Source organism: Aethalodelphis obliquidens, unplaced genomic scaffold, assembly GCF_003676395.1.
Source record: "Aethalodelphis obliquidens isolate GAN/ISIS:26980383/991018 unplaced genomic scaffold, ASM367639v1 scaffold59, whole genome shotgun sequence".
Lineage (NCBI taxonomy): Eukaryota > Metazoa > Chordata > Mammalia > Artiodactyla > Delphinidae > Aethalodelphis > Aethalodelphis obliquidens.
The window spans coordinates 6,528,877-6,542,400 of NW_020838003.1; the positions used below are offsets into that span (position 1 = coordinate 6,528,877).

The 13,524-nt window shown below is 41.4% G+C and overlaps 1 protein-coding gene across 3 annotated transcripts in view; it reads left to right on the forward strand.

Moving 5' to 3' along the window:
• ANXA3 (annexin A3) overlaps window positions 1-13,524 on the forward strand; it is a 57,672-nt gene continuing 44,148 nt past the window's right edge. Inside the window, exons 1-3 of one of the 3 annotated variants that reach the window (XM_027087722.1) lie at window positions 1-119; window positions 1,498-1,619; window positions 3,091-3,143. In XM_027087722.1, the coding sequence (XP_026943523.1) occupies window positions 3,129-3,143 (15 nt within the window). In that variant the 5' untranslated portion in view covers window positions 1-119; window positions 1,498-1,619; window positions 3,091-3,128. The remainder of the gene's footprint in view (window positions 120-1,497; window positions 1,620-3,090; window positions 3,144-13,524) is intronic. The other 2 variants (XM_027087721.1, XM_027087723.1) reach the window with 2 other exon arrangements.

Genomic DNA, 13,524 nt, shown 5'->3' on the forward strand with positions numbered 1-13,524 from the left:
GGGCGGGAGGAAGGGGCGCGGTCCGGCCACGGGCGGGAGCGAGCGCGGAGCAGCGTTGCCCGGGGCGCACTCCCTCGCTGGCCGCTCTTCGCACGCCCGTTCCTGGGGCCGCGCTCCAGGTAAGTTCAGCCTCCCCCGCGTCGCCGCGAGCCTCACCAGCCACCCCGGCTGCCCCGCAGCTTGGAGCCAGGGTCGCGCCTCGGCCGGTTCCCCCGCGAGCGCAGCGCGGCCACGGGTCAGCGCTGGGCTGGCACCCACGCCACGTACCGACCCGGCTGTGGAGTGCAGGGCCCAGGGGCCCCGGCGGGCGTGGAGGCCACCGCCCCCGTTTCAGAATCGAGGAAGCTGAGGCCCCGAGCAGCAGAACTGCCTGTCCTGGGAGGGTCACCCAGTTCTGCTTGGGGCGGGGCGCAAGCTGACCAGCTGTCCCGGCGCCCTCGACCCTTGGCTTTTCGTCACAGATAGCCGCGCAGGGATACAGTTGGCCATCTTGGCTCCCCCCACTCTCAGGTCTTGGGAACAGAAAAAGAGCGGAGAGTCGGAATGGTTCTCCCGGTCCCTGGCGTCGTAAGAGGGGCTGGCTCCAAGCTCTGTTCTGAGGACTTGAACCCCGCCCATCCTTGTGAGCACGTCCCTCCTCTTCACTTAGGCAATTTACTTTATTTCACTTAATTTTTTTAGGAGGTAGGATAAAAGTGTATTTACATATTGGGCTTTGGGAGTCCGAGAAGTTTGCTTTTCCATGAAAAGACTCACCTTTTTCTTTGATTCCAAGAGTCTGATTCACTGGACCTGAATCATTCCCCTGGCATTTGAGTCAGCAGGTAGAGCATCTGAGTACTTGTTTGCAAGTGACCATATATAGGAAATTGTGGTTTCTGCCGGGTCAAGGAGCTTCTGGGTCAAGGAGGTTCTGGGTCTCTGGAGGCCCCTCGGGCTGCTAATAAGAAGGTTGTAACACTGCCCGGCTAAATTATTTCCAAGGATTTGTGTTCTACACAGTCAGTCAGACTCTGTCCTCTGCCAGAGCTACATTTACAACTTTCTAAAAATCAACTTCATGAAAATTGTAACTCATAAAAACATTATTCTGCAAAGATATCGCCATTGGCTTTCATGAAGGCAGAAAACTTCAAACTGACGAGAAAGGAAATTCAAAGATGTAAAGAAAACCAGAAGCTTGTTCCCAGAGCCGCGTGGTTCTGTAGAGACATCGGCTTAAATACAGGGACCGAGGAGGAAGTAAAGGAAATGATGTAAACGCTCTAATCTCTTTCAGAAAAGGATGTTTAAGGTTCTATTGTTAGGTCATTTAGCCTCCACTGTGGAGTAATTTTTCACTTCTTAAAACTGAAATCAGTAGTAAATGTTTGTAATTTACAAATTATACTAAAGCAACACATATTGAGCATTAGCTTTGACAGTGTATGGGCGGGGCACTTGGGTAAGGCAGAAGCTTGGGGGTTAAATGTATACCCTTGGACTGTGACTGCCTAGGTTCCGTAGAGGGACACTTACTCGCTGTGAGACTGGAACGTTATAGTACAGTCGGCCCTCCGTAGCCGCGGGTTTCAAAGTCGAACCGCGGTTGGTGGAATCAGCGGATGCAGAACCCGCGGGTAAGGAGACTGTACTGTGCCTTTGTATATAGGGACCTTGAGCATCTGAGGATTTGGGTAAACGCGGGGCAAGGTGGGGGAGGGGGCCTGGAACCGTGGATGCTGAGAGATCGACTGTACCTCTCTGCGCCCCAACTTCTTCATTTGCAAAGTGGAGATGTTCTTAATGATACCCAGCTCCCCTGGATTATTGTGAGGCTGATATCATTCATTCATTCAATAAGCATTTTTATTTAGTACTTTTGTGCCTCAGTGAAAAAACTTGACAAAAATCTCCAGCCTTTTGGAATTGACCTTACAATGTTTCTTAATTTTTTTAAATTTTAATTTATTTATTGGCCAAGCCGCGCAGCTTGTGGGATCTTAGTTCACCAGCCAGGGATTGAACCTGCTGGGCAGTGAAAGTGCGGAGTCCTAGCCACTGAACCGACAGGGAATTTCCTGTTGTGTTTTTTATATTACCTGCAACATAGTAAGAACTCAAAACATTAGCTGATGTGATTACACATATTATTTCATTTAGTGCCAGCAACAGCCATCCTCTCCCCTTTTTACAGATGAGGAAACTGAGGCTCAAAGAAATTGTGTCTAGCTTTAGGAGGCAAAACCAGAACTAATGATATTTTGTATCTGCTGTATATTTAGAGGGGTGTAGCCCTTAGCCCTTGTAACTAGAAAGCTGACCGCCCTCCCCTACAGAAAGCCTGAGAAAATCAAGTCCCTAGAAATATTTAAATTCCAGAGACTAATAGTGTCATTTCCTATTGCGCATTGCTCTGGGGCTATCACTGAATTTTTAGAATATTTTGTTCCCGGTAAGGGTGGGAGCAACTTTATTTCTAAGCCAATCCTGGAGATTTGCCAGCATGTTTGAATAATGTCTACATATGAAAGTGTGTCTGGGTTCCCAACCAGGCATCCATCAAAGAATTGCCCTTTTTCACCTATGGGCCCTACCAAGGCCTGGACCTTCCTCAAAGAGCAGGCATGTCTGTTTATAACAGGCTGTAGACTTGAAGCCTTGTAAAATGTAAAAGAAGATTCACAAACACAAGGGATCAAACAAGCCAGCTGAAAACTGGGGGAGGGGGACAAGTTTATGTTGTTCCCTATGATGGTAGTTAAAAGAAGTCAACAATCATTGTAGTTCTCCTGGATGTTAAATGAGTCAAAAATTGGCTCCCAGGAAACGTATTTGCAAACCTCTTAGGTGCAGAGATTTTTCTTCTCTCTTGTTTTGAGCCCTTCCCAGGTCTAGCACAGTCTCTTGTAGATAGATAGTTGGTGTTCGGTGATGTTTATTTAGCAAATGCAGTACCTGATGTTAGAGAAACATCCTCTTTCAGAGGTGGTTTCTCTTTGAATGTTGACTTCTGTTTTCTGGATTAGAGATTAAGGGTTAGGCTGAGATTATTGTGTTCTGAATCCCAGATTTATACTGTTCGTACTTTTTTTTTTTTCCTTTTAATAGGTTAGTGTGATCTCAACTCAAGAGAAAGGTGGGATATCATGGCATCTATCTGGGTAAGTAAAAATCAAGCCTTCATAGCACAGTAACTTATCTGAGTCAAATCAAAATACAGAAAATCAAAATATTAAAAAATTTTATAAGTTGATAAAAGGTTTATGTGAAAAAATTAACATGCCCCAAAAGCTAGAGGATGTCTAAAAATAAGAAAATATTAAAATGTATTGTAAAGGTACATAGTTAAAATAATTTGTACTGACACCAAAGCAGGGAGGTCAATAATAGAGAATAAATTATGTGATTTGGGAATTTATTATAAGAAAAAGACATTTCATATCAGAGAGGAGAAGATGGCTTATTCAATAAATGATGTTAGGAAAACTTCTCACTGTTTGAGGGAAAAAGTAAATCTGTATTCCTTCTCCCTTCTTACATGAAACTAAATTTCAGATGGATAAAATACCAAAATGAAAAAGACAAAATATGGGTGAATTTTAAAAATAATCTTGGAGTGGGGAAGGCAGTTACAACCAAGATACAAACCAAAAGCCTAAAAGAAAAATATTGATCTACTGAACTAAATACAAATTTATAATTTATGATGGCAAACAATATATTATTAGTGGAGTCAGAAGACAACCCACAGGAAATAGTATTTGCAGCACATTTGACAAGAGACTCATTTCATTAACATAAAAATAACTTCACTACATCAATAAGAAAAATGAACTCGATGGAAAAATTTGTGAGGGACATGAATAGGATACAAAAAGAATTATAAATGTCCAACAAACATGTGAAAAGGTGCTATACCTTACTGAGAAATAAAGAAATGTAAATAACACAATGAGAAATCATTTCTATCTAAGTATTGGTAAAGGTGAAAAAAAATGTAAGAAGACCAGTGTTGCAGAGGATGTGGGCAAGATGGGCACTCTCATACTCTGTTCATAGGAGAGTAAAGTTGGCACTCTTTGGGGATGGTATTTTGGCCATATCTGTCAGTGTTTCAATGCTCACCCTGTGTAACCCAGTACTTCCACTTCTGGGTATTTATCATATAGATACACTTGCATAAGGTTGAAGAAATGAAGGCTGATGGGTATTCATTTGTACTAATGAAAATACACAGAATAAATGGCCATCCATGGGTTATGATATTTCTCAATTGTAACTTATAGCCATTTTTATGTAATCATTTAAAAAATGAGAAGTCCGCCGTCTATGTATTGACAAAAAAAATTCCAGAGATATATTAATCAATAAAAAAAAAAATCCAGTCACAGAATAGTACATACAGAGTGATTCTGTTTTAGAGAAAGAAAAAAGAAAAGAAGAAAATAGACACATAAGGACCGTATTACATGAAAACTTTCTGGAAAGGTGGAACTATGAGCAGGGGCACTTTCACTTTCAGTGCATCACCTTCTGTGCTCTGATTCTTTTTTTAAAATTTTTTTTCTTTTTTTGGGGGGCCGTTCACACGGCATGTGGGATCTTAGTTCCCCAACCAGGGATCGAACCCGAGCCCCCTGCATTGGAAGCACAGATTCTTAACCACTGGACCACCAGGGAAGTCCCTCTGATTTTTTTTAATGATGAAAATACATTGTATTTTATAAGCGAGGGGCAGAGAGGCTTCGAGAATAACCCATATGGAGGCATGAGCAGGCCTTGTTAAGTGCGGTGTCGGTGTCGGTAGATGTGCTATTGTGAGGCTTTTCTTGGTCCCAGATTATTTTCTGTCACTGGCCAGTAGGCTGATCTCCCCCTTTCCAGGTCTGAAATTCCTGCTGCTGTTATGGATATCTAGTAGAGTCAGATGAAAAAAAATTTCATCTCTCCAAAAAGTTAGTCTCCCTCTAGCCCTTGTCCATTAGTGAATCGACGTGGAATTAGTTGTTCAGGCTCTACAGCTGACACCTTCCAAGTTATGGCACATTTCTGAAGGGCTGGGAGAGACCCAGGTGAGTGTGAGAGAGGGTGTATTTGTTTCCTACTGCTTCCATAAGCAATCACCACACATTTAGCAACTTAAAACAATACCCCTTTATTATCTCCACACAGTTCAATATGTTAGAGCCCAAAATGGGTCTCATAGCGCAAAGATCAAGGAGTTGGCAGGGCTGCTTTCCTTTCTGAGACTTTGGGAAGAATCCACCTCTGAGCTTATTTAGGTTGTCGGCAAAATTTAGTTCCTTGCAGTTGTGAGACTGAGTGCCTTGCTGGCTGTCAGCGGGGGCTGTCCTTATCTCCTGGAGGCCATTGCCAGTCCTTGTGTGTGGCCCCCTACATCTCAGAACAGCAGCGGTGCATGGAATCCTTCTCACGCTTGCAGTCTCTCTAGCTTGCCCTTCTGGGACATCTCTCTTCTGCCGTCCTCTACTTCCTCCAGCTGGAGACAGTTCTCTGCTGTTAAGTGTGCACATTATTAGATTGGGCCCACCTGGGTAATGCAGGCTAATTTCCCTATTTTAAGGTTTGGAACCATAATTGCATCCTCAAAGTCCCTTTAGTCATGTAACATATCACATTCACAGGGTCCAAGGATTACCGTGTGGATATTTTATTGGGGAGCCATTATTCTGCCCACCACAAGGGGATGGTAGCATTGGGCATCAGGCAGCAGGAAAGAAGGGACGGGAAGAGACTAGAAACGGGAAGCTGTGCTGTGGGCAGGAGGGGAGATTGGGGAGCTCGAGTGAAGAAAGAGGCCCTAGTCAGAAAGGGGCTCCTACTGCCTCGCTTTTTCTTTCCTATTTCCCTCCTGTCTCAAATTAAAGAACTAACATTTATGAGTGAGATATCTGAGAGCAAATATTAAAAACAACTCAGAGCTACTATGGAAAACAGTATGGTGATTCCTCAACAAATTAAAAATAGAATTACCATATGATCCAGCAATCCCATTTCTGGATAAATATCCTAAGAATTGAAAGCAGGATCTTGAAGAGATATTTGCACACTTGTGTTCATAGCAGCATCATTCACAATAGCTAAAAGCTGGAAGCAACCCAAGTGTCCGTTGATGGACGAATAGATAAACAAAACGTGGGGTATGCATATTGTGGAATATTTAGCCTTTAAAAGGAAGGAAATTCTGACATATGCTGCAACATAGATGAACCCTGAGGACATTATGCTAAGAGAAATAAGCCAGTAATAAGAAGACAAAATACTGTATGATTCCATTTATATGAGGTATCTGAAGTAGTCAAATTCATAGAAACAGAAAACAGAATTGTAGTTGCCAGGGTCTGTGGGGAGGGGGAAAGGGGAATTTGTTGCTTAATGGATATAGAGTTCTAGTTCCATACAATGAAAAAGTCAAGTTCCGGAGATCTGTTTTACAACAATGTAAATATTCTCGCCACTACTGAACTGTACACTTAAAAATGTTTAAAGTGGTAAATTTTATGTTACACTTTTTTTAACCACAATTTAGAAAACTCTCAGATTTCTGTAAATACTCTTATCACTGTTTTATCTGTTCTCTTTTTCCCTCTTAACACAAAAGCACATACACACCCAAACACAAATGAGCAATCAGTCCATGCTTTTCTACAACATGGTTGATCATTTGTGTTTACCAGTGTATGGTGAGTTTATTAGAGTGATATGATCAAGAGGGAAGATTTCGGTTGCAATTTCAGTACATTACTGTTGGAGATGAAAGATTAGCTGGTTTCCTGAGTCTGTATATTCTATCTAGGAGTGTTGGAACCCTCTCATTGTTTCAGATGTTGCATTACTATTTCCTTTGTTAAAATTTTTGAATATGGTAGCCACACTTTTCGAAAGTTTGCATTACATAACTTTGCTTTTATGAAAGATCTGTGTTAGTACAGACACACATTGGAGACATTGCAGTTTGGTTCCAGACCACTGCAATAAAACAAGTATCGCAATAAAGCAAGTCGCAAGAATTTTTTGGTTTCCCAGTGCATATAAAAGTTATGTTTTGGAAACCATGAAACTCCTAGAAGAAAACATTGGCAGAACACTCTTTGACATGAATTGTAGCAATATTTTTTGGATCTGTCTCCTAAAGCAAAGCAAGTAAAAACAAAAATAAATAAATGGGATCTAATTAGGCTTAAAGTTTTTGCATAGCAAAGGAAACCATTGACAAACTGAAAAGGCGACCTACTGAATGTGAGGAAATATTTGCTAATGATATGACCGATAAGGAGTTAATATCCAAAATATAACAACTCAACATCAAAAAAGCAAACAACCCAATTAAAATGTGGGCAGAAGACCTGAACATTTTCCCAAAGAAGACATGCAGATGGCCACCAGACACGTGAAAAGATGCTCAACATCGTTAGTCATCAGAGAAATGCAAATTAAAACCACAATGAGATATCATCTCACACCTGTCAGAATGGCTGTCATAAAAAAATCTACAAACAATAAATGCTGGAGAGGGTGTGGAGAAAAGGGAACCCTCCTACACTGTTGGTGAGAATGTAAATTGGTGCAGCCTCTATGGAGAACAGTATGGAGGTTTCTCAAAAAACTAAAAGTAGTTTAGTTTTGACCATATGACCCAGCAATTCCACTCCTGGATATATATCCAAAAAAAACCCAAAACACTAATTTGAAAAGATACATGCAGCCCAATGTTCATAGAAGCATTATTTACAATTGCCAAGATATGGAAACAACCTAAGCCATCAACAGAACAGATGAATGGATAAAGATGTGGGGGGTGTGTGTGTGTGTGTATATATATACACACACACACATACATACAATGGAATACTACTCAGCCATAAAAAGAATGAAATTGTGCTATTTGCAGCAACATGGATGGACTTGGAGGGCATTATACTGTGTGAAATGTCAGACAGAGACAAATAATATATGATATCACATATGTGGAATCCAAAAATTCAACAAACTAGTAAATATAACAAAAGAGAAGGAGAGTCATAAGTATAGAGAACAAACTAGTGATTACCAGTGGTGGGGTACAATATAAGGGTAGGGCAGTAAAGAGGTACAAATTGTTAAGTATAAAATAAACTATAAGGATATATTGTACAACATGGGGAATATAGCCGATAAAAAAGTTATGTTAACACTATACTGTAGTGTGTTGCGTAGAATAGCATTGTCTAAAGGAACAATGTACATACTCTAATTTAAAAATGTTTTATTGATAAAAAATGCTAACCAGCATCTGAGCCTTCAGGGAGTCATAATCTTTTTTTGCAGTAGTAACATCAAAGATCACTGCACACAGATCACCGTAACAAATATAGTAATAATGAAAAAGTTTGAAATATTGCTGGAATTACCAAAATCCAACACAGAGACACGAAATGAGCAAATGCTGTTGGAAGAATGGCGCTGATATACTTGCTTGTTGTAGGGTTGTCACAAACCTTCAGTTTGTAAAGACACAATATCTGCAAAGCAAAATGAAGTGCAGTAAAAACATGATATGCCTGTACCTGTTTTTGGTAACTGAAAGAAATTCAAAGAGGATTTTTGCTTTTATGCCGTCAATGTATTAAAGTAGGTCTTTCTTAAAACTGAAGTGGCATAAAATGAACTTTTGAAAATCTGGGGTATTACCCTTGGCTTTACACCATTTCAGCTTATGGAAAGTTTCATAGAGATGCTCTGCATTAAGATAACGGGGGAAACCTGTGTATCTCTGTTCAGGCTTGGCTTCTACTACTTCACCCCTGATGAGAGGGCCTGGTATCTTATCAGTTTGTACTCTTTGAACTCAAGGTCTTTGTCAAATGTTGCCTTTACATCTATAGCAAGCACTCAGGCAACACACAAATGAGAATGTCTTGGAACATTTTTATTAAGATACCATAGCAGTATTTTTCCTATGTGTGCCTTCTACAAGGCTGGCTTTCTCATAGGAATACTCTGAGCTCTTTGCTCCTTGGTTAATTCCTAACTTACTTTTACAGAATAATAATGAATGCAATAACTATTTGAACCCTCAAATTAATATTTTTATTATGCTACTAAAATTTTTCAACATTAGCTCATAATCACTATAATCATCATGAACTGTTGTAACATCCGAACTAACTATATACTCTTCCTTCCCCATTCCAAATGCTAATTTGCAAAATGAGGAAGGGGAACATAGCAAGACTCTGGAACCAAGGGATAAAAGAAACTTTATCAAAATAGAACTTCCTGTTAACATGAAGGAGTTCATCCAAAGGGTAGCTAAACAATGAAAGCAGTGTGTACCTAGTGCAGTGGGCTCTACCGGAGCAGAAAGAAGACCATCCAGCCACAACCCCAGTTCTACTTTTCATGACTCTCTAATTGATTAAAAGGCAAACTCCTGAATATGACCTTGAACAAATTACTTAGTCTCTTGCTATGTCTGTTTCCTCATCTGTAAAATAAGTGTAATAACAGTACCTACATCATCTAGGCTTTGAAGGCATTCAATCAGTTCATGTGAAATACACGAACAGTACCTGGCATGTAGTGAGCACTCAGTAGATGTTGTAATCATTATCATTTCGGTATATTAGCTTTTTTCTAAAAACATATTCCTTGATACTTAATATCCCTGCAACTGTTTTAGTGAGGAAGCTTCTGCCTGTTTCCTGGGCCTGGTTTTAGTACACATCAACAGCATCCTCCTCCCCACTGGAATGATTCTCTCAGAGCCATCTGAAACCAATGGATTTTCCCCTAATAGATGTTTTCTGACCACACCTATTTTTAGTATTTTCTTGCATTTATGTATATATATATATATATATATATACTATGACTATTTTTTAGAGGAGTTTTAGGTGCACAGCAAAATTAAGAGGAGGGTACAGAGGTTCCCCACGTGCCCTCTGTCTCCCACACATGCATGGCCTCCCCCATTGTCAACATCCCCCACCAGAGGGGTTCATTTGTTGCAATTGATGAACCTACACTGGCACATCTTTATCACCCAAAGTCCATAGTTTACTTTACAGTTCACTCTTGGTGTTGTACCTTCTATGGGTTTGGATGTTTATATGTATTTAAAGATAATGCTCTGTTCTCACTCCCAGTGGGTGGACCGCAGTACAATTCTGACACTACCTAGGACTAGCATCAGACTCCACAGGTTTAAGGGCTCCAGCCTCACTTCAGACACCAGCGGCAAGTCTCAGAGTCACCTGCTGTTCTGACCCAGGGGCTATAAATTAGGAGGTTTCCATGACCCTGATCAGTAAGTCTCTAGAACACCTCATAGAATTCACTGAAAGTGCTATACTTACCATTACAGTTTTTATTATAAAACCTACACATAGAGCAAACTCTGGAAAGGCCCTGGATGCAGAGCTTCCAAGCCCTCTCCCCGTGGAGTCAGGGCACCTCACCTTTCCTGCACATCAGTGTGTTCACCAGCCAGGGAGCTTCTCTGAGCCTCGGCATCCAGGGCTTTTTCTGGAGTTTCATTGCATAGCCGTGACTGATTAAGTCACTGGCCACGATTGAATTCGGTCTCCAGTCCCCTTGCGTTCCCAAAGTGCCAACCCTCTAATCACATGGCTGGGTCTTTTTAGTAACTAGCCTGATGCTACAGCTATCTCATGGCCCACGATGACTCACCTCATTAGCACAGTAAAGACAATCCCATCGCTCAGTAAATTCCAGTGGTTTTTGAAGCTCTGTGGCTGGAACCCTGGACAAAGATCAGATACATCTTTATTATCCCATAAACATATACCTTACATCAAGGCTGCAGAGAGTTTTCAAAACGTCATATTCCTGTAGTTTTTACTAAAATGCTGTCAGCACTAAGGTACTGGTTATCTTAGGCTGATCGGAGGAAGCTCTGATGGGAAGTTACATCTTTAATCACAAGTAAGACTGGGGGAAGTGAGTTAATGTTTTGTAATAGGTACAGATTGGCAGGCAGGGTCACTCAAAACATGGGGTCCATGAAGAAATACAAAAAGGGATGCTTGATGGTGGAAAGGTTGGGGAAGGTTTATCTAAGGTGGAAACTTGCTAATAGGAGAAGCTACCCCATCATAATAAGTCCTTGGTGAGAATTAGAGAGCACAGCTTCCCTTCCCCACCCCATCCTTCCTCTCTTTCCTGGGAACAAGGTTGGTGTAGTTTGACACATGAGGATACAGTGTTCCCATTTCTGCAGAGGAAGGACACCAGTGGTAGGGCTCCCAGGAAAGGTGCAGTGTGCTAACGTGCAGGGAATTCTGGGAAAGCAGTGCCTTTCAAATTCTGCCCCATGGATGACATCAGCCCCGGGCATTTGGATGTTTTTGGTACTGGGTACAAAGGATTCGTAAGAGCCCCATCCACTTTCATATTTCTTGCTTTGGTGGGACATACAGCTAGACCTTTCTTTCCTAGTGTGTTTGCTCTTCCCGACCATGCAAATTTTTAAAAAAAATTTTTTTAACATCTTTATTGGGGTATAATTGCTTTACAATGGTGTGTTAGTTTCTGCTTTATAACAAAGTGAATCAGTTATACATATACATATGTTCCCATATCTCTTCCCTCTTGCGCCTCCCCCCCTCCCACCCTCCCTATCCCACCCCTCCAGGCGGTCACAAAGCACCGAGCCAATATCCCTGTGCCGTGCGGCTGCTTCCCACTAGCTATCTACCTTACTACGTTTGTTAGTGTGTATATGTCCATGACTCTCTCTCGCCCTGTCACAGCTCACCCTTCCCCCTCCGCATATCCTTAAGTCTGTTCTCCAGTAGGTCTGCGTCTTTATTCCTGTCTTACCCCTAGGTTCTTCATGACATTTTTTTCCTTAAATTCCATATATATGTGTTAGCATACGGTATTTGTCTCTCTCTTTCTGACTTACTTCACTCTGTATGACAGACTCTAGGTCTATCCACCTCATTACAAATAGCTCAATTTCATTTCTTTTTATGGCTGAGTAATATTCCATTGTATATATGTGCCACATCTTCTTTATCCATTCATCCGATGATGGGCACTTAGGTTGTTTCCATCTCTGGGCTATTGTAAATAGAGCTGCAATGAACATTTTGGTACATGACTCTTTTTGAATTTTGGTTTTCTCAGGGTATATGCCCAGTAGTGGGATTGCTGGGTCATATGGTAGTTCTATTTGTAGTTGTTTTTTTTTTTTTTTTTTTTTTAACATCTTTATTGGGGTATAATTGCTTTACAATGGTGTGTTAGTTTCTGCTTTATAACAAAGTGAATCAGTCACACATAAACATATGTTCCCATATGTCTTCCCTCTTGCGTCTCCCTCCCTCCCACCCTCCCTATCCCACACCTCCAGGCTGTCACAAAGCACCGAGCCAATATCCCTGTGCCATGCGGCTGCTTCCCGCTAGCTATCTACCTTACGTTTGTTAGTGTGTATATGTCCATGACTCTCTCTCGCCCTGTCACAGCTCACCCTTCCCCCTCCCCATATCCTCAAGTCCGTTCTCCAGTAGGTCTGCGTCTTTATTCCTGTCTTACCCCTAGGTTCTTCATGACTTTTTTTTTCTTAAATTCCATATATATGTGTTAGCATACGGTATTTGTCTTTCTCTTTCTTACTTCACTCTGTATGACAGACTCTAGGTCTATCCACCTCATTACAAATAGCTCAATTTCGTTTCTTTTTATGGCTGACTAATATTCCATTGTATACATGTGACACATCTTCTTTTTTTTTTTTTTTTAACATCTTTATTGGGGTATAATTGCTTTACATTGGTGCGTTAGTTTCTGCTTTACAACAAAGTGAATCAGTTATACATATACATATGTTCCCATATCTCTTCCCTCTTGCGTCTCCCTCCCTCCCACCCTCCCTATCCCACCCCTCCAGGCGGTCACAAAGCACCAAGCCAATATCCCTGTGCCATGCGGCTGCCTCCCACCAGCCATCTACCTTACTACGTTTGTCAGTGTGTATATGTCCATGACTCTCTCTCGCCCTGTCACAGCTCACCCCTCCCCCTCCCCATAACCTCAAGTCCGTTCTCTAGGAGATCTGCGTCTTTATTCCTGCCTTACCCCTAGGTTCTTCATGACATTTTTCTTTTCCTAAATTCCATATATATGTGTCAGCATACGGTATTTGTCCCTCTCTTTCTGACTTACTTCACTGTGTATGACAGACTCCAGGTCTATCCACCTCATTACAAATAGCTCAACTTCGTTTCTTTTTATGGCTGAGTAATATTCCATTGTATATATGTGCCACATCTTCTTTATCCATTCATCCGATGATGGGCACTTAGGTTGTTTCCATCTCCGGGCTATTGTAAATAGAGCTGCAATGAACATTCTGGTACATGACTCTTTTTGAATTTCGGTTTTCTCAGGGTATATGCCCAGTAGTGGGATTGCTGGGTCATATGGTAGTTCTATTTGTAGTTTTTTAAGGAACCTCCATACTGTTCTCCATAGTGGCTGAACCAATTCACATTCCCACCAGCAGTGCAAGAG